The following is a 23,696-nucleotide window of genomic DNA, read 5'->3' as shown; positions in this document are numbered from 1 at the left end:
AGGTTTCTTTATTTTTCAAATTATTCTAATTATCAAAGTTAAAAAATGCAAAAACATTAATTTACTCTCTGATCCTATAAGTTAGGTTATTTTTGATGCTGAGAATGAACACCTTTCCCAGGACCCTGGCAGGGTGATTACTGCCTTAAACAATGTCATGCTTTTAAGTTCGACATATAAAGGTTTTTTATTTCATTGATATGTCCAGCTAAGATTGCCAGGTAAAATACATGCTGCCTAATTAAATTTGAATTATCTAAAATTCAAACTGACCTAGTGTTCTGTATTTTTATTTGCTAAGTCTAACAACTCTACATCCAACAAACTTAAATAATTACCTCTAAGGGGTTATAGACCCATTTACAAACATTTTAAACTTCTTTTATACATCTATTTCCTTGTAAAGTTCTTCAGTTATCTGAATTTTAAAAAAGCCACCCTTTTTAATACCAAATAATTCTAATACATTCAACTTATAAAACACTGTTAACCTAGAATTCTTATAAATGTTCCAGAACTTTACAGAAACTTAGAAAGGTTTCAAATAAGAGTTACAAATCTAAAAACAATCCCTCAATTGCACATTTTATGTTGTAGTTACAAGATTGTCAGTTTAATAGGTTAAAATCTTTCACATGTTACAAGGTCATAAAATACCACATATGTAGAAATTCCTTCTTGAAAGATACAAAAAAAAAAAAAAAGAAAGAAAGAAAGATACAAAAAACTGTACCCACTGAATTCTCAACCTTCCTCTGGTTGGAAGATACCCACTCACCAGGGAGGACAATCACCACCAGCTTTTCACCAGAGATTCAACCAGGCTTAAGGTCTGGACTGTGGCCAATGGGGAGATTAACATCCCCACCAGTTCAGGAAGTCATTATTTCCTTCCATGTATTCAACACTCTGGGATTATCTCCTTAGAACGCCTGGGTGTGCTTGGCTAGTGATTTGGCCAGGATGCTGACTGGATGCATGCTGGCGATACTTGCACGCTCTTCCCTTTGACTATGACCACACGCCCATCACTTCAAGAAGGAGTGGTCTGGAGATCCCAACACTGCCTTCAACTTATTACTTCCTCTCTTCACAGAAGACTTTTCCATGACAAGGTCTGCAAATCCTACTTGGGTTTATAAACTGACTGGATTTTGTACTTTTTTGTTTTTCAGATCTTCTCATCTTCCTGCCCAAATCTCTAAAAGCCATTTTGTTGTCGTTGTTTAGTCGCTAAGTCGGGTCCAACTCTTTGCAACCCCATGGACTGTAGCCTGCCAGACTCCTCTGTCCATGGATTTTCCCAGGCAAAATTACTGCAGTGGGTTGCCTTTTCCTTCTCCAGGGGATCTTCCTGACCCAAGGATCCAACCCACATCTCTTGCACGGCAGGCAGATTCTTTACCAGTGGGAAGACAGGGAAGCCCCAAGAGCCATTTTACTTTGACTAAAATCCTACAGTTCTTGCAAAACCTTCCTTTCACGGGGCCACACAACTCTCACAAACATTAAATAAAATCAGATTGAATCATGGATCTCACCAAAGGCCTAATTCTGTCCTTTCAGTCCAAAGACTGACCCATCCCAGCAGATCTGCAACTGCTTTTCTGGCAATACACTGCTAGTATTTGGTGTGTTAAATTGTATATAACAAAACTTGCCTTAAAAATTATGTTATTCAAACCAGACTTGGCTTTAATTACGCCCATCAGAGTTGTTGGCGAGCTGGAATCTGGGTGTGTCCAGGGACAGCTAACTGCCAAATCCCCAAACCTGGCAGAATTCCCCACTGTCCCCTGCCTCCTTGTCCTCCCACCCACACACAGAAGGCTCCACACCCCAGGTGCTCTCTGGGGTGGACCATTTCCGAGTTCATCAGTTTCCAGGAGAAGGCATACGGTATGTGATCACAGCAGAAATGACCAGATGTCAGGGCTGGCTTCCTGCTGGGTTAAGAGTGACTGCAGAGACTGATGCCTAGATTAAGTGGACCAGTTTCCTCATCCGAGTGACAAAAACAGGGGATCCTAAAAACTAGCTCATTTCCTTCATTCCCTTGGGGAATAAAACCCATGATCTTCAGTTCCTCAGAGAAGTGAAAGCAGCAACAAGGAATCCAGTAATTCTTGCTATCAGCAAGCTTTACAAGTCAGCGGAGTCTGGGCAGGTGGCCCAGAGCCCGCTCTCCAGACACTGCTACCCTCTCTCCGAGCCCTGAAGTCAGAGGAGCCACGATGCCTCTGCCGCTGGCCTGCCTGCTGCTTCTCCTCCTCTCCACCCACAGTGCCCTGGCCCTCAAGATCTGCTCCTTCAATGTGAGGTCCTTTGGGGAATCCAAGAAGGCAAACTGTAATGCCATGGATGTCATTGTGAAGGTGAGCCCATTTTCCTGTTAGAAGGACTGCTGGATACCCTCCGCTTTCTCTAAAGCTTTTGGACTTTTAAGAGACTCAAGAGTTGTTTAACTGAAGTTAGCCCCTAGGGAGAAGGAAGCTTGTGACTCTTTCCCACCCCTTCCACTCCTCTCCCTTTCTTTTTCCTTCTCTCCCCCTCCAGCCATCAACCTTTTTCCAACTCCCAAGTCTAATCTTTCTCCCCACTTAGCTAAGACTTCCCTTGGGTAATCTGATCAATGTCTTGAGACTCTGTTCACATTCTTCTGGTGTCAGTTGATTCTCTTTATCCTATGCTGGCTGCTGCTGCTGCTAAGTCGCTTCAGTCGTGTCCGACTCTGTGCGACCCCATAGACAGCAGCCCACCAGGCTTCCCAGTCCCTGGGATTCTCCAGGCAAGAACACTGGAGTGGGTTGCCATTTCCTTCTCCAATGCATGAAAGTGAAAAGTGAAAGTGAAGTCGCTCAGCCGTGTTCGACTCAGAGACCCCATGGACTGCAGCCCACCAGGCTCCTCCGTCCATGGGATTTTCCAGGCAAGAGTACTGGAGTGGGGTGCCATTGCCTTCTCCACTTTATCCTATAGGTTAATTTATGTTTGATGCTGGGGCTGAAATCCTTCCCAAGACTCTGGGTTTTATCACCTTACAAAACCCCAGAGACACCACGTTCTGGTGGGAGCACCAGGGGCCCTATGCTCACCTTTCACTGGGCAGCCAGATGCACCAGCTCTGCCAGTCCCTTCTCCCTGAGCCCCTAAGCGCCTTTCAGTAAGATGGTCCTCACACAACCTGGCTGGCAGCGCAGGGTTACTGTGGAAATATAATGAGTCCACGGTAAGAGCTCACACTGACAGGGCCTTTGCTAGGCCCACTCTGTGCCAGTCACTGTATTAGGCATTTTATATTAAGACAACTCATTTAACTTAAGTAAGCCATGATCACATCTGTCACGTCTTCATAAACACTATCACCTCCTCACCTACAATTTCTTCGCCATCAGTTTTTTTTTGTAAAATAACATCTTAATTTTTTTTTAATTAGGATGGTAATTTTTAAAATTATAAACTTATATTTTACAAATTAATTTTATTAAACTAAAAATAGTCAATATGGACTATTTTGAAAATACAGAAACATATAAAGAAGTATCCTATCACTTGAAGGTAACAGTTGTTGGCACTTGGGTAACTTTGTTGTGGATGTTTTACTATCCAAAAATAATACATAAACATGCATCTATTTTGCAGCATGGAGATACCCTATTCTGCTTTTATATAAGAAGTATTTCATATGTTGTTAATATTCTTTTAAAACACAACTTTTAATGCCTTATGCTGCGTTTCCAACGTGTTTCATTCGATGCTTCCCCATCTGGGGATGCTTAGGATATTTCCAGTGTTTCTGTTGCAATACATCTTCCTTTTTGATCTGCATAAGTAATAAGGGCTTCCCAGGTGGCTCAGTAGTAAAGAATCCATCTGCCAAGAAGCAGATGTGGGTTCAATTCCTGGGTCAGGAAGATCCCCAAGAGAAGGAAATGGCAACTCACTCCAGTATTCTTGCCTAGGAAATCCCATACGGTAATAATAATAGTAACAACATTTTGTTGTTTGCCTCCTACATGGCTGGCCCTGTTCTAAGGATTCATTTGTCCTCCAACAATCCTGTGAGGGAATGACTATTACTATGCCAATTTACAGATAAGGAAACTGAGATGCAGAGTAATAGCAGAAACTTTTTTACAGTGGAAGACATTCCTCAAAGTGAGAAAACTAGATCAAAGTATTAAAGCATTTCCCTGGTGGCTCAGATGGTAAAGAATCTTCCCACAGTGCAGGAGACGCAGGTTAGATCCCTAGGTTGGGAAGATCTCCTGAAGACGGGATCTTCTACCCACTCCAGTATTCTTGCCTGGAAAATTCCATGGACAGAAGAGCCTAGAGGGCTACAGTCCATGGGGTCACAGAGTCAGACACAACTGAGTGACTAACATTTTTTTTCACTTTTCATATACATATTCTAAAGTGCTTTCCAGAAAGATCTGACAGTGGTTAAGTGACTAAATCAGGAGGCTGGCTGGGAGAGCAGCACCCAGCTCTCCTTGGTGAACCCTACAAGTCTGATGCCGTGATATGCAAGCCTGCTGATGGAAGCATGCAGACTCTGACACAGTCTTCCTCCTCTGTCACTACACTGGGGTATCTTCAGCCCCTGGCACTTCTTAATGGCACCAGGCCAGTGTCGGTGGCCCTCTCTGCTCTGCTCTTTTTAGAGACGAAACTAGAATATATATGTGCTCTGGAAATAGGACCAGTGGCATAATCCCCTTGCTCCGTGTTTCTGGAAGTCATGTGAAAAGACAAAATGAACACCGAGGATCCTCTGTCTTTGACCACCAAATTCCAGCTCACTAGAATTCCATACAAAGGAAGGTCCCAGTGGCCTCCAGTGGGTGTTGACACCCTGGTCTTCAGCTTACTGCTCATTCTGAAGGGGACCCTCCTGTAATTCTTTACCCACTGAGTTCTTCTTTTTTTCTTTTTTTAACCAGTCCCTATGGCAGGCATTTGGGATATTAGTTCCCTGACAAGGGGTCGAACCTGTGACCTCTGCAGAGGAAGCACAGAGTTCTAACCACTAGACCGCCAGGAAACTCCCCACACTGAATTATTTCTTGCCTCTCAGGGCTTGTTCAAAAGTATCCTCCGTGGAGCCTTCCATGATCCTCTGGGCAGATGTAACTAATTATTCCTCAACACTCTCATGGGCCTGACTTTGACTCAGCACAACTGCCTTTGGTCTCTCACTGTAGCTAGTCCTTTCCATGGTCTTCTTCACCGATAACGAGTCTTCGAGGGAGGGATTGTATTTTAATAGTACAGCATGGTGGGCTTTGCAATCACGTGAACCTGATTTCACATCCTACTCTTATCACCTATACTGGCTTCATGACTTTAGTCACTCAGTCACTCTGAGCTGGGTTTCCTCCTATGCTTAATGAGTTCAAAATCACAGCTGTCTCAGAGCTGGTGAGGCTCTGAGTAGGCTCACAATAAATGTTCACTCCTACAATTATTATAATTGTACTTCTTTATTTCTGCAGTATCCAGCCTGGTATTTTTTATTTACTAAGGCCTTAATAGATATATTTATTATTCTTATTGTAATTATTCAAACAAAGCCAACTTGCAGGATTTAACAGGGGTCGTGTGCTTTTGGTCTGGATTCTGGTTGCCTAGGTTCACATTCTGGCTCAGCCACTTTCTAGCTGGGTGATTCTGGATAGTATCTCAGCTTTCCCAGAAAGAACCTCAGGCTCTTTGTCTTTACAATGTATATCATAATAGTACTTACCTCAGTGAGTGAGTGAAGTCGCTCAGGGGTGTCCGACTCTTTGCGACCCCATGGACTGTAGCCTACCATGCTCAGGGAGTCCATCATTTATTTCTGAGAAGAGGATAGTTAATTTAACAAAGCACTCAATCTGATACTTAAAACATATTAAGTGCCCCCCAAATAATAAAACAATCAATCAATCTAATCGAACAATGGGCAGACAATCTAAACAGATATTTCTCTAAAGAAGACGTACAGATGGCCAATGGACACATGAAAATATGCCCAATGTTGCTAATTATTAGAGAAATGCAAATCAAAACTGCAGTCACTCTAGTCAGAATGGCCATCATTAAAAGGTCAACAAATAGCAAATGCTAGAAAGGATGTGGAGGAAAGGGAACCCTCTGACATTGTTGGTGGCTCAGATGGTAAAGAATCTGCCTGCAGTGTGGGAGACCCGGGTTTGATCCCAGGTTCCATCTCCTGGAGAAGGGAATGGCAACCCACCCCAGTATTCTTGCCTAGAGAATTTCATAGATAGAGGAACCTGCTGGGCTGCAGCCCATGGGGTAGCAAAGAGTGGTACACGACTGAGTGACTAAAACTTTCACTTTCGTATGTATAACTGACTCACTGTGCTGTACAGTAGAAATTAACACTACACTGTAAATCAACTACAATGAAAAAAAAAAAGAGTAAGTGCCCATTAAAAGGTTTCATTATTTGTAGTAAATGGCCTCACACCCCTGGGGAATTCTCTCTCTGCAGGTCATCAAACGCTGTGATATCATACTCCTGATGGAAATCAAGGACAGCAACAACAGGATCTGTCCCACGCTGATGGAGAAGCTAAATGGGTAAAGATGGGGCCCCTGGACCCTCTGCCGGCTCAAAGCCAGGTGCAAGGACATCTGAAAACCCCCTGGGAACTGAAACTAGTGTGAGGACCAGCACTGGCCCAGACCACCAGGTCACATGGCCAACACTGCCCAGGCTTTCAATTTTAACTGTGGTCCTGAGCATTTTCAACCAGCTAGTTTTAATATGATAAAACAAAAGAGGGAAATGGGTGAGGAATCAGGACTGAGAGAAACGAAACAGACTAGAAGCTGAGCTGAAGTACTGTCACAAAGAAAAGATTGAGTGCAAATATGAAAACATGATATGCCCATGGGCTGGAATATTACACTACGATTAAAAGTCATGGTTACTACACAGTAGCTTAGAGCTAAATATTCCAGCATGGAAAGATGGCTACAATACATGGCAAAAAGCAAGTTCAGAACCATACGTAGAAGAGCCCATTTTAGTAATCACGCTACGTCATACATGAATAAGGGTGTGGCTGAGTTTGCATGGGCATAAAAGAAAGACAGGAAGGATGTGCTCAGCTGTTAAAAGTGGTTACTTCCGGGGCGTGGTGGGTATGACTGCAGGACCACTTGGAAGAGGGGTGTGAAGAAATGGGAAACATTTGCTTTTTATTTTATATACCTCTGTCAGTTCAGTTCAGTTGCTCAGTTGTGTCTGGCTCTTTGCAACCCCGTGGACATATACCCCAGGGACATAAACCTCTGTATGATTTGAGTATTTTACAAAGTCTGAACTTGACTATTTGATTTGAATTTTTGAGTATTTTACAAAAAGTCTGAAGGCTGAGAGAAAGAGCCTTCGATGCTCTCCTTCACAGAGAGAGGCCCTTGGGCTGGTGGCAACCACCCCTCTCTGGGCCTCAGTTTCTCATCTGAGAGTCCAGACTTGGAGCAGAGCATCTCCTTTTTGGCCTCGCAGGTCTGCTCTTGACAATGACAGAGGGAATGAAGCCCAGGCGCTAGGCACCTCCACTCAGCTCAGACCACGTGGGCTTGGATTCTGCCTCGGCTATGACCTTGGACAAGTTACTGAACCTCACTGTACCTCATTTTCCCCATCTATAAATAAAGCTAATAATAGAACTCATCTTCCTGGGATGTGGTGATACTTAAATCAAATCATGCATGTGAATGGTTAAGCTGTGCCTGGTATGGAGCAGTGGCAACTAGTGCTGGGATGTTCCTCTCTAGTAAAAGTAAGGGGACGTATGTAATGGCAAGTGATGATCCAGAAGGCCAAGGAAACAGCTACAGACAGACTGTAACCGCGCCATAAAGGCCAGGCATCCTGTTTATCAGTTTACGTGTGCTATCTCATTCACTCCTCACAACTCTGTAGAGCAGGTTCTACCACTGCTTCCCTTATAGCTGAGGGACCGAGACACAGACAGCAAGGATCTGCCAAGGTAACCCAGCCAGTAAATGGCCAAACCTACCTTTGTACCTGGGTGGTGTCTGACTCCAAGCCAGTGCTCTAGTCTGAGTCCCCTCGGCCTTCTTTGAAGTGGCCCGGGCCACCTTTCAGAAGTATGGGGGCCTGAGGGGACAGGAGTTACAGGCACCACTTGCAGCTGGTCTGGATTAACCCCTCCCACCCTCAGGGGTCTCAGTTCCACCCACCCTCCCTAGTCTGTGCTGTGGACTCCAAGCAGAGCCAGGCCTGTTTGTCTCCTAATTCTCTGTAAGCCAGGAAGGGCCTTCGTCACTTCATAGCTGAGTCATTGCAAGCAGTTTGCCAACCTAAGACTTGGCAGGCTAGATTTAGAACAGAGCCAGTCTTTCCAAATTGGAAGCCCAGAGGAATCCACTGTCTGCACTCCTGGGGCCCCCATAGCCAGATCTGCCTTTGAATATTAATTTCCAGGAATTTCTGCAGGCTCTAAGTTGGCCCCTAAAAGCCCCCTCTGGTTTCTCCCAATGGAATCTGAGAATATGCCACAGCTTAGACATACCCCCAGATCTTCTAGAGGGAAGATGAAGTAGACTCTGCCCAGGGTGGAGTTATCAGCAGGTTTGACACATACACGTGAGAGTCAAGTCTTCCTGATAAGGGTGAGGCAGAGGATCAATGGGACTTTATGACTGTATCTTCAGCCGCCAGAACAGAAACAATAGCTATTTGGAATCACAGTTTCAGGACTTGTGAGAAAAATGCCTGGAGGTTTTCAGAACAGAAAAGAAATGTCCAACAAAAATCTTAGTAGGTCAGCCATAAAAAGGAACGCATTTGAGTCAGTTCTAATGAGGTGGATGAACCTAGAATCTATTATACAGAGTGAAGTGAGTCAGAAAGAGAAAGATAAATACCGTATTCTAACACATATATACAGAATCTAGAAATTTTACTTACAGGGCAACAATGGAGAAACAGACATAGAGAATAGATTTACGGACATGGGGAGAGGGGAGGAGAGGGTGAGATGTATGGAAAGAGAAAAAAGGAAACTTATGTTACCATATGTAAAATAGATAGCCAACAGGAATTTGCTGTATGGCTCAAGAAACTCAAACAGGGGCTCTGTATCAACCTAAAGGAGTGGAAGACAGGAGGGAGCTTCAAAAGAGAGGGGATATATGTCTACCTATGGCTGATTAATGTTGAGGTTTGACAGAAAACAGCAAAATTCTATAAAGCAATTATTCTTCAATAAAAAATAAATACAATTTTAAAAAAATATTAGTAGGAATCCTGCATACGATAAATGCTCAGGAGTAACCTGGTGAAGTTTATTCTACCGGGAAGTATGAGGTGCAGCCCAGCCACGGGCCAGAACAACCTTCGGGGCTGACTGTGGCCTGAATCTTCTATGGTCTCAGTGATGTCCTGTACCTGAAGACAGGTACAGGACAAAGCAGGTGGATTTGGGGGTGAGTAGGATCTCAATTGTTCTTGCCTGGAGAATCCCAGAGATGGCGGAGCCTGGTGGGCTGCCGTCTATGGGGTCGCACAGTCGGACACGACTGAAGCGACTTAGCAGCAGCAGCAGCAGAATCTCAATTCAAATCCCAGCTCTGTACTTGCAAACTATAAAAATGGAGGAACAATAGTACTCTTCTCATCAGGACAAGAAATAATGGCAGATGTCCCATTCCCAGTCAGTGGTGGCCCTTCTTATGAGACTCGAAGGTTATAATGAACAGAAGCCCTTCTATATGATGCCACTGGGCATATGGAAGCCGACTGGAGGGAGGGGAACCTAGGCAGAGAGAACTGTTTGTTCTTTAAGATGCAATGTAAAATCTTTTTGTTTTCCAGAAATTCAAGAAGAGACATAACATACAACTATGTGATTAGCGCTCGCCTTGGAAGAAACACATATAAAGAACAGTATGCCTTTCTCTATAAGTAAGTATAAATTATGCTTCCCGGAACATGGTTTACTTATCAATGTGACCGTGAATGGAATAAAAATCTTTTCCTCAAAACCAAATTTAGATGTCAAACCAGCTCTCAATATTGATCGAATTACTGAGCTGTTAAAAGTGGGGCTGATGGAAAGGATAATATTAACTAATTTGCTGGATGACTTGGTGACCTGGTCAGGAAAGTCAAGAGTTCTTTATCCCTCATGGTCAAGTCCTGGCAGGGGATGGAAACATGAATTGCCCAGCATGGCTGCTCTGGGACATCACATTCTCATTTTCTTCCTACTAATAATTTCTGCTGAGTCTGACCTTTAAGTTTTGAGCTCCCCAGATATTCAGTTCCCCAAGGGCTCTGGCCCTTGAGGAGACTGACTGAGCCTTGTCCTCAGGTAAAAGATCCCTTCCGGCACTCAACTCTGCAGGGGAGGCCCATAAAGCTGTGGGAACATTCGTCTCTGCTTCTTCAAAGAAGTAAGAAGAAAGCCAACTCATCTAGAAGGAATTTTTTTTCTTTTTTCTTCCAGAGAAAAGCTAGTGTCTGTAAAACAAAGCTACCTCTACCATGACTATCAGGCTGGAGACGCAGATGTGTTTTCCAGGGAACCCTTTGTGGTCTGGTTCCAGTCACCATACACCGGTGAGACCCACAGGCCCCTCTCACCCCTCACTTCCCCAGCGAGCCCATGAATGGGCAGCAGCCCTGAGCTGTGACCTGTGATCCCAGGGTTTATGCAGCATCTTTAGGGAGGCATTTCACTTGAGGTGACCATTAGGGGCTCCTAATACTTGAATGCGGAGGACATGGTATAGTTTGATGACACCAGGCTGGCTGCTTGGAATGCCACAGCTCAAGACCTCCTTGTCCTAGAAGCCACTTTCTGGAATCAATAATAACCTCTTACCTAGTAAGAGTAACCTCTGGAGCATTTAGGTTGATGCCAATTATTTAGAAAAATCCCCCAGTCCCAATCAAGGACAGCTGTTCCTTCATTTGAAAAATCTGAACACTGGCTAACAAAGACGATCTCCCAACCTAGAGCCACACTGCCTCTCCAGTAATCACAGAGCAATCTCCCCCACAGACTGGGGGCGGAGAGGAAATCTAAAATATTGCACCCTGATCTCTGACAAAAATAGTACTTGTATTAGTCACTAACAATTATTTATCCGTGATGAACGCCAGGTTCCTATCATCTTTGCAACACCCAACAAGATGGCAACTAGGACTGTCTCTGCTTTACGATAGAGGAAATTGAGGTTCAAATAGATGGAGTCACACACCCAAGGTCATCCAGCAGTTATTGAAGTGGACAAGCCAGGGCTGTAACATAAACTGCCATCTCAGGCGCCCACGCTTTCAACCACCATGCAATACTCAACAGAAAGTCAAGAATTACTTTGATTTGTAGACTGGAACTACAGAGAATCAGATCTTTTTTTCGATACCCACTACATGGGTACTGGACAAGACAGAAAAGGTCCCTGTCCTTGTGCAGCAGGGGAGACAGATAATAACTAAACAGTCAGAGCTGTACATATGAACACCTATATCTATATCACACAAATATTAACATCTTGAACTATGAAGTTAACTATTTCTGCACAGGGTTAATAGCTCAGAACAGAGTATTTCAGGAAAACAAACATGGAAGAACAGCAGGAGATTTTCAGTAGGAAACAAACAAAAAACTGAGAAGGAGGTGGGGGCTATTGGTGAGGGCTTCTGGTGAGGAACCAGAAATGCCTTTCAGAGAAGACATTCAATAATAGTTTTTGTCACGCACATGATTCACGTTCAGCTGACCTGGCAGAGAGGCCCTTCCCACCAACCGATTCTTTCTTCTTTGAGAGAGTACTCAACCTTCATGAAGTGCTGAACAGACCTGTTTGTCTGGAGCTTCCACCCTTCCCTACTACCCTCCCCCCACAACACTCACCCCTGCTGGGATGGCACCACAGCTCTGCCATGTTTGGAGTTTTCTCTCCATCTGAACAAGGAAATGTCTTTATGTCCCCTCTGTTTGGGATTAAAGAGGAAGGAGTTTGCCATTTATCTATCTTTTCTTCCTTCATTTATTCTCTCAATCATTCATTCATGAGTTCAATCAACAAACATTTCTGAGCACCTCCAACATGCCAGGCATGGTGCTAGGTTTTGGAGCCAAGAGGGTGAACAAGAAGATAAGCCTGCCCTCGGAGAGCTTAGGTTCCAGTGGGCCAACCTAAGAAGCCAAGCAGGTAATTTCAGAGCATGAAGGCAGTAAGCAAAGTTTACTGAATAGCAAGGTAAGGGGCCACCTTAGACTGGGCAACTGAGGGACGCCTCCCTGAGGTGACAACAGCTCTGACCAGAAGCAGCCAGTCACAGATTGTCGGTGGAAAGGCATTCTGGCGGCAGGGCACAGTGAGCACCCAAGCTCAGAAGCAGGAAAGGAGCTGGGATGTTCATGGGCCCAAAAAGAGGCTGGGGAGTGGTAAGGAGGAGGGAGGAGCAGAGTGAGAGGCTACTGAAGCAAGGCAGGAGGCAGGCTGCTGGTCTGATGGACTTCCCCCTGTGGGACTTGAGCAGTGATTGCCTAATAGACCCCAGCTCCTGAGAAGAGAGGGCACTCAGGTGCAGACCAAGGGAGAGCCTGAGGAGGAGGCATTCAGAAAGGTACCTGCTGTTGCAGGTGGGCAAGACACCCACCTCCTCTCACTCAGGCTCCCTCAGCCCCTCCTGCTGGGGAGGCCCACAAAGGGCCACTCTGCTTTTTAAATAAAATTGTTCAGGCTTCACCCCCTCCTTCTAATTACTAAAGGAGTATAAACTGAAAACTCTTTTTTTTTATTTAGAAAAAGTTTTTTTTCCTTAGTATAAAGTCAAACAGGCTTAATGTTTTTTTAAAAATAGAAAATACAAGGCATTTTTTTTTTAATGAGAAAATAAAAACATCCACAATGCCAGTGAGGAACACTGTCTACCAGCTTTCTCTTAGTCAGGAAGGGCAACTGGGAGAAAAAAGGCTTTGGTGTGCTGAAAATGGCAGCCTAATGACCATAAGGTTATTTACATCTCGACCACTGGAACTTCTGGAAATGGGGGGCCCTAGATGACACAGTCCGTGCCTTTTGCGGGGACAGCCTGTTTCCCTGAAGCAGTGTTCATGGAATCTTGACAGAGGAAATGTGTGACCTCTGCCTCTTTCCTGTTCCTCAGCTGTCAAGGACTTCGTGATTGTCCCCCTGCACACCACCCCTGAGACATCCGTTAGAGAGATTGATGAGCTGGCTGATGTCTACACAGATGTGAAACGTCGCTGGAATGCAGAGGTGATGACCCTCTATGTCTGCTGAATTCCTGTCTAGCAGGGGCAGAATCTGGTTCCTGAGAGGGGATGAGCAATTCTGAGGGAGGGTGAGGAGGCAGGGTCTGTGCAGACGACCACCACTTGAGAGCTTCATTTTAGGCCTTTTCTCAGCCCAAAATATCTTTCTGCTAAATGTGCCTGAGTACGCTCCCTGTGGGTCTTGGGAAATTCATACCCTGCTCCACAATGGCTGCCAAAATTCACTGAGCAAATGAATAGCTGGTGCCAGGCACTATGCTAAGGCTGGACATGGATAAGTTTACTTAATCCTCCCAATAACCAGATGAGGTAACCACTTTGATCATTCCAACTTCACAACTGAGAACAGCGAGACAAAGAGATGTCAGAAATCTTTCAGTTACAAGTGACAGAATCCCAAAGTGGCTCATGAAAAGAAACAGCAATTCATTGGTTCAAGGCAGAGTTGGACAAGGCAATTGGGGCTTGTCTTGTCTCTCTCCACCCTCCATCTCTTAGCCTCCCATTCCCCTGGTGGGCTCCATTTTCAGGCTGTCTCCACCCATATGATGGCAAGATAGTCACCAGCAGTTTGTAAAGCAACTGACAAATTTTCTGTCCCACGGTGGAACAAATCCACTGGGATGGAGTCTCATTGACTAAGTCTGGATCACATGTTCGTCCCTGAACCAATCACTGATCAGGTGGTTGAGATGCTCTGATTGGTCAAGTCTGTGTCAGTCCCACCCCAACCTCAGACCAAGGTAGAGGAGGAAGATGGTTTCTCAAAGAAACTGGGGGTGCTCTCACAGAAGGGGAATAACAATATGGCCACCACCCCTCTTGGCCTCAATTATTTCCTCATCTGGAAAACAGCGATGGCAACCCACCCTCCACCCCCAGACCCTGTGAGGTGTATGAAAGTGTGTGGCACATATGGAAGCGATCCAGAGGGCTCTTCCTCATTCTTCTTTCTCCTTTTAAGATGTGACTCCAATGACACAATCCCTCCACCTCAGTTCTGCTGCTCAAAGTGCAAAATCAGTCCAGTAAAGTGTGGACACAGAGCTGGGTCATGGTGCATGCAGGGGTGTGTTTCACTGCTGATTTGTAAAAGGCAGGGTACGAAAAACACTCACGTTTCTAAATTATAAATTCCATTCACTCATTTGGCAAGAATTTACTGAGCATCTGTTAAATGCCAGGTACAGGGGAGGCCTCAGTGGTACAAAAGTGACCTAGAGGGGAAACTCTTGTGCTGAGTGAGGGAGGGGCTTTCAGGAGGCTGATTTGGATTCAGTCCTTAAACTTCACCACTTGAACTTCCAAGTCTAGTAGCCTACAGTAGGTCACTATATCCTCTACTCTTTCCACAGGGGACAAAGATCCCTTCTACCTCTTAGTGCTTACTGTGAGATTTAAAATAAACTTTAACACTTAATGTTTGGCCTGGCACACAGGAAGTGCTCAGGAAATCATGCCTTCATAAATAGAAGCTGCCTGACACTCCAGTTAAGGATGACATCCTGTCCTCAACTGCACCCACCAGTCTCAGGGAAAACCATGATACCCCAAGGTCAAAGAAAAATGTTTTTGAAGAAAACTCTGAGGTCAGCAACAGCACCAAACAATAGCACTAACAAGGAAATCTGTTTCTGCTCATAAGAATACTAAAATTCTGTTTCAAAAGCCCTACAGGAGAAATCACTTCCAAGGCAGAAAACTCTGATGGTGGCGTTAGGGCAGAGGTGGACAACTCATTCTATCAGCCCCTCCCCGTAAGCTCTTCTCACTTCCTCAACAGGCAAAATTCCCACGAAGAGTTAAGTTCCCAGCTTCAAAAAGAGAGAGGAAAGAGCAATGCCAAAGACTCCACCTGAGTTCACTTTTCCTTTCTTGGAAACAAAAGGCATGGATTCATTCAGATGTTTATACCCGCAGAGAAAAAAGATGTGAGGGAATAACTGAGCTGTGTTTTTTCATCTTTAATCTGTACTCCAAATTGGAGTGACTCGGTGATTAAGAACAGGAGGGAGCAGCTACAACAAATATCCTTCTTCCCACTAAAAACATCCTTCCTTGTCATACTCACCCATCCAATACTCATCAGAACTGTGGCTCTGTTTTAAACTGTGGCCTCTTCTTTTAAAAAACAAAAAGAAATTAAGACCCTATATTAGTCTCCTTGGGCTGCCATTAACAAAGTCCCAAAGACTGAGTGGCTTAAACAGCAAAAATTTCTATCCTCACAGTTCTGGAGGCTGGATGTTCAAGACCAGAGTGGCAGCAGGGTTTGGCTTTCTCCTTGGTCTTCCCTCTGTGTCTACGCTTTAATCTTTTTTCATAAGGACACAAGTCATATGAGAGTAGGCCCACCCTATATGTAACCTCATTTTATCTGTAGTAACTCTTTAAAGGTCATTTGCAAATACAGTCTGAGATACTGGGGGTTAGAACATATGAGTCTGAGGGGACACATTTAGCTGATAACTGAACTCATCATTTACTGGGTGTGCAAGGAGGAGTCCCTGCTACCAGGTCTGCATGAAAGTGTTAGACAACAATGCCTACCTATAGGAGACAGTTACAAATCCTGTCTTTCAGAATTTCATTTTCATGGGTGACTTCAACGCCGGCTGCAGCTACGTCCCCAAGAAGGCCTGGAAGGACATCCGCCTGAGGACGGACCCCAAGTTCGTTTGGCTGATCGGGGACCAAGAGGACACCACGGTAAAGAAGAGCACAAACTGTGCCTATGACAGGTAGGAGGCGTCTGCCAGACCACCTGGGCCCACACAGTGCTTGATGCGCATTGGGAAAGGCGGCTCCTTCTGGGCAGATGAAGCTCCTGCTTGGAGAGCCGAGCTGCTCTGACTTTAGGCCCCTCCACTGGGTACTTTGTGAAGCATGCAAACTGAATGGCCATATATAGTGGCCTTAAACACATAGCTTAGCAGTGGCAAGAGCGGGCTTTGCTGTTGGATGGGCCTGGATTCTAATTCTGTCTCTACCACTTAGTAAGTCAGGGACCAAGAGAGCTAAGCTCTTTGTGTCTTTGTTCCCTTACTGGTAAAACAGATTATATTAAACATGAGGTTTAAACAAAGTAAAAATGTATAAATCTTATAAATCTTCTAACACAGTATCTGGAATATGGTTAAGTGCTCAATATATTCACTGGCTGTTAAGTACTACATCACAAAGTTATACTGCAATTTATTCACTCAGTTCTCTGTCACTGGGCATATTAGGTCATTACCAAAGGTTTACTATTAAAAGCAAAGCTGTAATGCACCCCCTATATATATATATATACACATATATATATGCATTTTGTATTTATGATTTCCTCAGGATAAAAGTCTAAAAACGAGAGTAGTTACTGCAAGACAATTTATACTTCTAATGATTTACCATACACTGGGGGTGGGGGAGGGGTGGATGGGCTGCACTGTGCAGCTTGCAGGATCTAAGTTCCCTGACCAGGGATTGAACCTGGGCCACGGCAGTAAAAGCGCTGAGTCCTAACCACTGGACTGCCGGGGAATTCCCATGCTGTCCTATGCTTAGTTGCTTAGTTGTGTTTGACTCTTGGTAACTGCATGGACTGTAGCTTGCCAGGTTCCTTTGTCCATGGGATTCTCCAGGCAAGAATACTGGAGTGGGTTGCCACCCACCTCCTCCAAGGGGATCTTCCTGACCCAGGGATTGAATCCAGGTCTCCCGTATTGCAGGTGGATCTGCAATCTGGATCTGCAATCCTTTACCATTCTAAATGCAAATATATACATCTAAATAATAGCATTCTCTAGTATTTATAAACTGTCCTTGGAGATTTTCAATCAGCTTTCAACTTTGCTCTTTAAGTTAGAAAGTGAGGAAGGACCTGAAGTGTGGGAACATTCATGACTGGCCCATCCACAGCAGAAACCGTGGGTGGGGAAGTCCCGAGGAGCCCCGGTCCTCAGAGCGGTTGCTCATTCCCCGAGCTCAGCAAGCCACCAAGGAAGCATGATATGGCCCAGAGGACAGTTCTCCCTTCTCTAGTTTTAAGTTCTGACTTTCATTTTCATCCCATGACCTCCTTTGTACCTCTAAGAGCTTTGAGGGCTAGTGTGCCTTCTGCAGACTTCATCATTTCAGCTTCCCTAAATGGAAACAGCCCTGGCCATGGGAAAAGCAGAACCACGGTGGGGCGTTACAGGAGACTGAGCGGCCTGGGTACTGCCCCCTCCATCCTATTGTGAGAGGCCACCTCAAAGCTGGTTGCAGAGGATCGCTTGCTCCCTCACCCACTTGCATATGCCAGCTGTGTGGCCTTGGCAGCTTAAGTCCCTTCTGTGGTCCCAGTTCTCTTCCCTGGCAGAGGAAAGGGAGGTGACTGAAAGCAATGTGCAGAAGAACAGTGCGTCTCAGAAGATGGATCAGATGGGGCAGAGGAGCAGGTCAGAAAAGAGGTTTACTAAAGGACTCCCAGATGTTTTGTTAAAAATTGTATTTTTTAAACATTTATTTTCATTTCTTTATTTCTTTGGCTGCCCTGGATCTTAGCTGCAATACACAGGATTGTCAACCTTCACTGTAGCACGTGGGATTTTGTGTGTGTGTGTGGCATGCAAACGCTTAGTTGCAGCACGTGGGATCTAGTTCCCCAACCAGGGATCAAACCCAGGCCTCCTGCATTGGGATCACGAAGTCTTAGCCAGTGCACCACAAGGGAAGTCCCAAAAGGCCCTCCAGTTTTACACACTTGTACGCCAAAGGATGACAGGATTACATGATTTTTTAAACATTACTTTCTTGTTTCGGTGCTCTGAATTTTCTGTTTTCCATGACAGTATGTATCTCTTATGGTTTGTAAAGAGGCATAAAGGGAGAAGATGAAAGGGCCTCAGTGGCAGTCTCTGTTCTGTGTGGGGCGTGCTGGTGGACACACCAAGATGCTCAGAGCCGGCTGGGCACTAGAGCAGCCCAGGAAGCTTAGTGCAATCCCCTCACTCGCCCACACACGAAACTAACACAAGTCCAAAATAGGGGAGCCCTAACTATGCTGTTCTTCACACTCTGGGTCTGAAAGGATGGCTTCAAGAAATCTCCGCCTGAATGCCAAGAGTTTACTTATGGAGACGAGGTCAAAACTAGTTCCCTGACCAGGGATTGAACCTGGGCTGTGGCAGTAAGGCAATGGCACCCCACTCCAGTACTCTTGCCTGGAAAATTCGATGGATGGAGGAGCCTGGTAGGCTGCAGTCCATGGGATCGCAAAGAGTCGGACACGACTGAGTGATTTCACTTTGACTTTTCACTTTCATGCATTGGAGAAGGAAATGGCAACCCACTCCAGTGTTCTTGCCTGGAGAATCCCAGGGACGGGGGAGCCTGGTGGGCTTCCGTCTATGGGGTCGCACAGTCGGACACGACTGAAGCGACTTAGCAGCAGCAGCAGCAGCATGGCAGTAAAAGCGCTGAGTCCTAACCACTGGACTGCCAGGGAATTCCTGTGCTGTCCTGTGCTTAGTTGCTTAGTTGTGTTCGACTCTTTGCAACTCCATGGACTTTGTCAGGTGGTGTTGGTAGCCAGCAAAGGAAACCAGGTCAGCTGGCTGGAATCGGGGAAGGCTCAGTGGACAGTCATGGGCAGGCAGTCCGACCCAGACTGTCACTCTTCAGCCAGTTGGTCAGGGCCATGAAGACCCTAACCACGTCCCCATATTTGAGGTATATTGGACTCCATTTAACCACCACTAATGGCAATCCACTCCAGTACTATTGCCTGGAAAATCCCATGGACAGAGGAGCCTGTAGGCTACAGTACATGGGGTTGCAAAGAGTCGGACACGACTGAGCGACTTCACTTTCCTTTCCTTTTCCTTTCCTATTCTCTGTCAGCATGCATAGCGACAGTACTGTAGTTTTTTTTTCCTCTGTGTTAGTCTTTAAATCTATTCCATTATTACTGAAATAAAATTAATTTCAAGAGAAAATTTCACAAAACTGAAGGCAAGGAAACAGCATTACTTGTCATCAATCAAAAAATAATTGTAAAAGTAAGCCCAATGAAAACCAACAAATGTTAAATTATGCCTTCATTTTCTTGTCAGCAGAATACCCTGTCGGATGAAATAGGAGTGTAGGGAAACATTAAAGATAAGCCAGGACCTTTTGGAGGCCTGGCGTGCTTCGATTCATGGGGTCGCAAAGAGTCGGACACGACTGAGCGACTGAACTGAACTGAACTGAGGACCTTTTTCTATAATTGAATCAGGAAAAGTGAAAATAACTGCAAAGGAAACATCCTTCAGCACTCCAGCCATTGCTATGTGCCAAGATGTCTACATCCCGTCCCCTGCCAGGGCTCCTGCTTGGACAGGGGACACTGTCCTGGTGCCCACAGGCCACAGCAGGGATGACCCTGTTTTTCAACCACAGGTGCTGTGGTGAGGGTCTTTGTCAGGGAGGGGGAAATGCCCCCTTCAACCCCACTTGAGTTCTTGTGGCTGGACTGACAATAAAGTTGGCACAATACTGATTAATAGGAGAAAAAGAAACAAATCTTAATTTGTACACACAGAGGTCTTATAGAAATGGAACCTAAGAAGTGGTCAAGTTGCAGACATATCTCTTTTGACCCACCTCCTAGAGTAATAAAATAAAAACAAGAATAAGCAAATGGAATCTAATTAAACTTAAAAGCTTTTGCACAGCAAAGGAAACCATAAACAAAACAAAGGAAACAAAACCTAAAACAAAACGAGACAACCTTCAGAATGGGAGAAAATATTTACAAAGTGACTGACAAGGGATTAATCTGCAAAATATACGAACAGCTCATGTAGCTCTATGTCAAAAAAACAAATCAAACAACGGGCAGAAGATCTAAATAGACATTTCTCCAAAGACATACAGATGGCCAAAAAGCGCATGAAAAGATGCTCAACATCACGAATTATCAGAGAAATGCAAGCCAAGACTACAATGAAGTATCGCTTCACAAGGGTCAGAATGGCCATCATCAAAAAGTCTACAAAGAATAAATGTTGGAGAGCGTATTGAGAAAAGGGAACTCTCCTCCACTGTTGGTGGGAATGTAAATTGGTACAACCACTATGGAGAACAGTATGGATGCTCCCTAAAAACTACAGAGAGAACTACCATCAGTTCAGTTCTGTTCAGCCGCTCAGTCGTGTCCGACTCTTTGTGACCCCATGAATCGCAGCACGCCAGGCCTCCCTGTCCATCACCAACTCCCGGAGTTCACTCAGACTCACGTCCATCTGATCCAGCAATTCCATTCCTGGGCATATATCCAGAGAAAACCATAACCCTAAAGGATACATGCACTCCAATGTTCACTGCAGCATTATTTACAAAAGCCGAGTCAAGGAAGCAACCTCAATGTCCATCGTCAGAGGAACACATGAAGAAGATGTGGTATGTATGTACATAATGGAACATTACTCAGCCGTACGCAGTGAAATAATGCCGTTCGCAGCAACATGGGCGGACCTAGAGATGCTCCTATTAAGCGAGGCAAACCAGACAAAGACAAACACCATATGATATCACTCATGTGGAATCTAATTAAAAAAATAAAGATACAAATGAACTTATTCACAAAACAGAAACAGACTTATAGATCTCTAAAACAAACTTATTGTTACCAAAGGGGAAATGTGAGAGACAGGGATAAATCAAGTGCTTGAAATGAACACACACACTACTATAAGATAGATAACCAATGAGGAACTACTGTATAGTACAGGGAGCTCTACTCAATACTTCGTGATAACCTATATAAGACAAGACTCTAAAAAGGAATGAATATTTGTATAACTCAATCACTTTGCTGTATACCTGAAATTAACACAACATTGGAAATCAAATGCACTCCAATAAAAGTAATTTTTTTTACAGTGGTCAAAACAGAAGGCTTTTTAATAATTTTTAGACAACAAATTTGCAAGGAATTGAGAGGACAAAAAACTCAGGTTTGGGTGCTCAATCAGTGAAGAATTTAAACAGTGTTGGCTTGGGGGTAGTCAGTTAAAGAAGTAACAAAGTTTGTTTATACAGAAGTGTTGGCCTGAATTCCCTGTTTCTGGAGATAAGGGTGCTAGTCCTTCCTTCTACCTCCAGATGCAGGGAGTGTACCTTTCACAGGGGAGATTTATTTCCTGTTTTCAAGGAGACAGAAAGGAGTGTTCCTCTTGCATTAGCTGTTTCTTAAGTAATTTTAATTCAAAATAATCATATGCCGTTGTGGCCTATTTTGGGGGTGGCCTATTCTGAGCTTCAGCACAAGCTAAAACCGGGGCTGGACTTTTGAACTTCATGTGAAAGGGCCAAGCAGTTCAGTCATTCCAGAGGTCAAGCAAGAAGCCTGGTTTGATCTCAGATAACAACAGGGTGGATTAATGGGATTCTTTTCCCTCTCCTTCTTCAGGATTGTGCTTAGAGGACAAGAGATTGTCAACTCTGTTGTTCATCAATCAAACCACGTCTTTGATTTCCAGAAAGCTTATAGGTTGTCCGAAAAGAAGGTACAGCTGTCATCTCACCTTTCTGTTCCACTGTCCTGGGAAGATGGGCTGGTGTCACCCAGTGATGGTTTAGGTCACCAATGGAGACCTGACCCTAGGCCACTGGACCTTGGGTCTCAAAGCCTATGATTCCATGACTTGAAGACCTGCCTCAATTTCTGACTGAACTGGCCCAGGGATGATGCTCCCAGCGTGTGTTCCTTTGGGTGACTTGGGCCATTTCATTCTCAGCCTCCCTCAGCTTGAATTCATTTGTCACTAAAATCAAGGTGTCTCCTAATTCCCAAATCTATCTCCCTTTCCTCTACAGGCCCTGGATGTCAGTGACCACTTTCCAGTTGAATTTAAACTTCAGTCTTTGAGGGCCTTCACCAACAGCAAAAAATCTGTCTCTTCAAAGAAGAAAAAAAAGGCCAGTCATGCCTAGATACAAAGGTGCCGTTTTTATTAACTATTTCTTGCCTCTAAATAAAACAGCTCCAACAGATATGAACTGTTCCCTGTGCTCAGGAAACAAGACTGCCCCAAATGCTTCCATTTTTCAACTTGAATCTACTTCATCTTAAGCCAAACTGGGAAGAGTGTCTTTTATTCTCCCTTTTGAGCCCAAACCTCCCCGAATGTCTAGAAAGGAAACTGGGGGCTTCATATTTTGACCCCAGCAGGTGTCACTGCTCAAACAGCTGAGAAGCCACATGAAGAGGAACATCAGCTTTCTGTCTTGACCATCCTGTTCCACAGGAAACGACCCCAAAGGCCAAAATGCCAAGGCCCCAACAGTACCCCATGATTTGGGCAATGAACTGCATTAGGACCTGGCCCTCCTGTGTGAGGTCAGGCCACCATCACATCTTGCAGGGATGCAGGATGAGGCCATTCCCACGGGTCTCCCTGCCTCCAAACAGTCCTCCAACTCAGTGAGCCTAGCGATCACCAGTGTCATCCTTTGAAATTCCAATCTGCCCACAGCCCAGCCCCTTTCCCCATCCCATTTTAAAATCCCTCAGGAGCTCCTGACACCATGTGGAGAGCGCCCAGGGTGTCTGCATGCCCAGGAAGGTCTCTATTTCCTGGTTTCTCATGTCTGCCTTACCTTTGCCCACCATGGACTGTAGCCCAGCAGGACTGCCCCTTTCCTGCATGCCCCAAGCTCTCCCTCCTTCTGGGCTCAGCAACCGCCATACGCCATACTCCTCCTCTAACGTACACCGCATCGTGTGTTCACCAGGGCCACTATGTGGGCTCTGTGGGGGCCTGGCGGGACAAAGGCCCAGCAGGCTGGGAGGCGCTGGAGGACCCTGTTATCTTCCCGCAGCTGGAGACTTGCAGAGGAGTGCAGCAGCAAGGCACCATTTTACCCATATCCACGGTGACCATTTTGGTTTGTTTTGCTTTGTCTTCCCTTATATTGTTTCTTTGAGTAGTACGTGAGCAGGACTAAATCTGTAAGCAGTAGCAAGAAAGAAGCAATGACAAGGGACACTGCCCAGCCCTCCATCTCTGGTTTCCTGTCTCAGAAGGGGGCCCTCTTACCAGCTAATGCATTCCACCTGAGAGACTCTGCACATAAGCACCGTGTGTAATCTTGAGAAATAGAGCCTGGTATACTATATGCGTAGTCCCCCTTTTTACTGATTTTCCTAATTATACTGAGGGCGATGTGACTTTTGATATAAGAATGAGAGACTGTAAGCCTGATATTTGAGATTTGGTTACATCTGGCTGAGAGAATAAAATCAAAAGTGCCCTGCTTTAAACATGCCCTGATTTCTCCAAACATGCAATGAACCTGAGAGGCCTTGCTGGAACCGGCGGTGGCAAGGCTACAAGGCTTCCGTGACCCCTTATGAGCAGTGCTCACAGTCCCAGGAAAACT

The 23,696-nt window shown here is 45.0% G+C and overlaps 2 protein-coding genes across 2 annotated transcripts in view; one reads left to right on the top strand and one right to left on the bottom strand.

The window, feature by feature from the left end:
• Positions 1 to 23,696, bottom strand: part of ABHD6 (abhydrolase domain containing 6, acylglycerol lipase) — a 102,230-nt gene that overhangs the window by 68,216 nt on the left and 10,318 nt on the right. The window lies entirely within an intron of this gene.
• Positions 1,837 to 23,577, top strand: DNASE1L3 (deoxyribonuclease 1 like 3). Its single transcript, XM_040246488.1, has 8 exons — positions 1,837 to 2,375; positions 6,503 to 6,591; positions 9,863 to 9,952; positions 10,497 to 10,609; positions 13,172 to 13,284; positions 15,885 to 16,042; positions 21,724 to 21,820; positions 22,131 to 23,577. Exons 1-8 carry the CDS (start codon positions 2,235 to 2,237, stop codon positions 22,245 to 22,247), a joined length of 918 nt encoding a protein of 305 aa, XP_040102422.1. The 5' UTR covers positions 1,837 to 2,234; the 3' UTR covers positions 22,248 to 23,577.

Source organism: Oryx dammah, unplaced genomic scaffold (assembly GCF_014754425.2).
Source record: "Oryx dammah isolate SB20612 unplaced genomic scaffold, SCBI_Odam_1.1 HiC_scaffold_9, whole genome shotgun sequence".
Classification (NCBI taxonomy): Eukaryota; Metazoa; Chordata; class Mammalia; order Artiodactyla; family Bovidae; genus Oryx; species Oryx dammah.
The sequence above is the reverse complement of the archived record's forward strand: the minus strand, read 5'-3'. Positions and strand labels throughout refer to the sequence as shown.

Bases quoted from the DNA above. Each gene is read 5' to 3' on its own strand.
- DNASE1L3 (XM_040246488.1), top strand. From the start codon at position 2,235: ATGCCTCTGCCGCTGGCCTGCCTGCTGCTTCTCCTCCTCTCCACCCAC. The intron at 9,953-10,496 runs GTAAGTATAAAT...TTTTTCTTCCAG, and splicing joins CAGTATGCCTTTCTCTATAA to AGAAAAGCTAGTGTCTGTAA. The intron at 13,285-15,884 runs GTGATGACCCTC...CCTGTCTTTCAG, and splicing joins AACGTCGCTGGAATGCAGAG to AATTTCATTTTCATGGGTGA.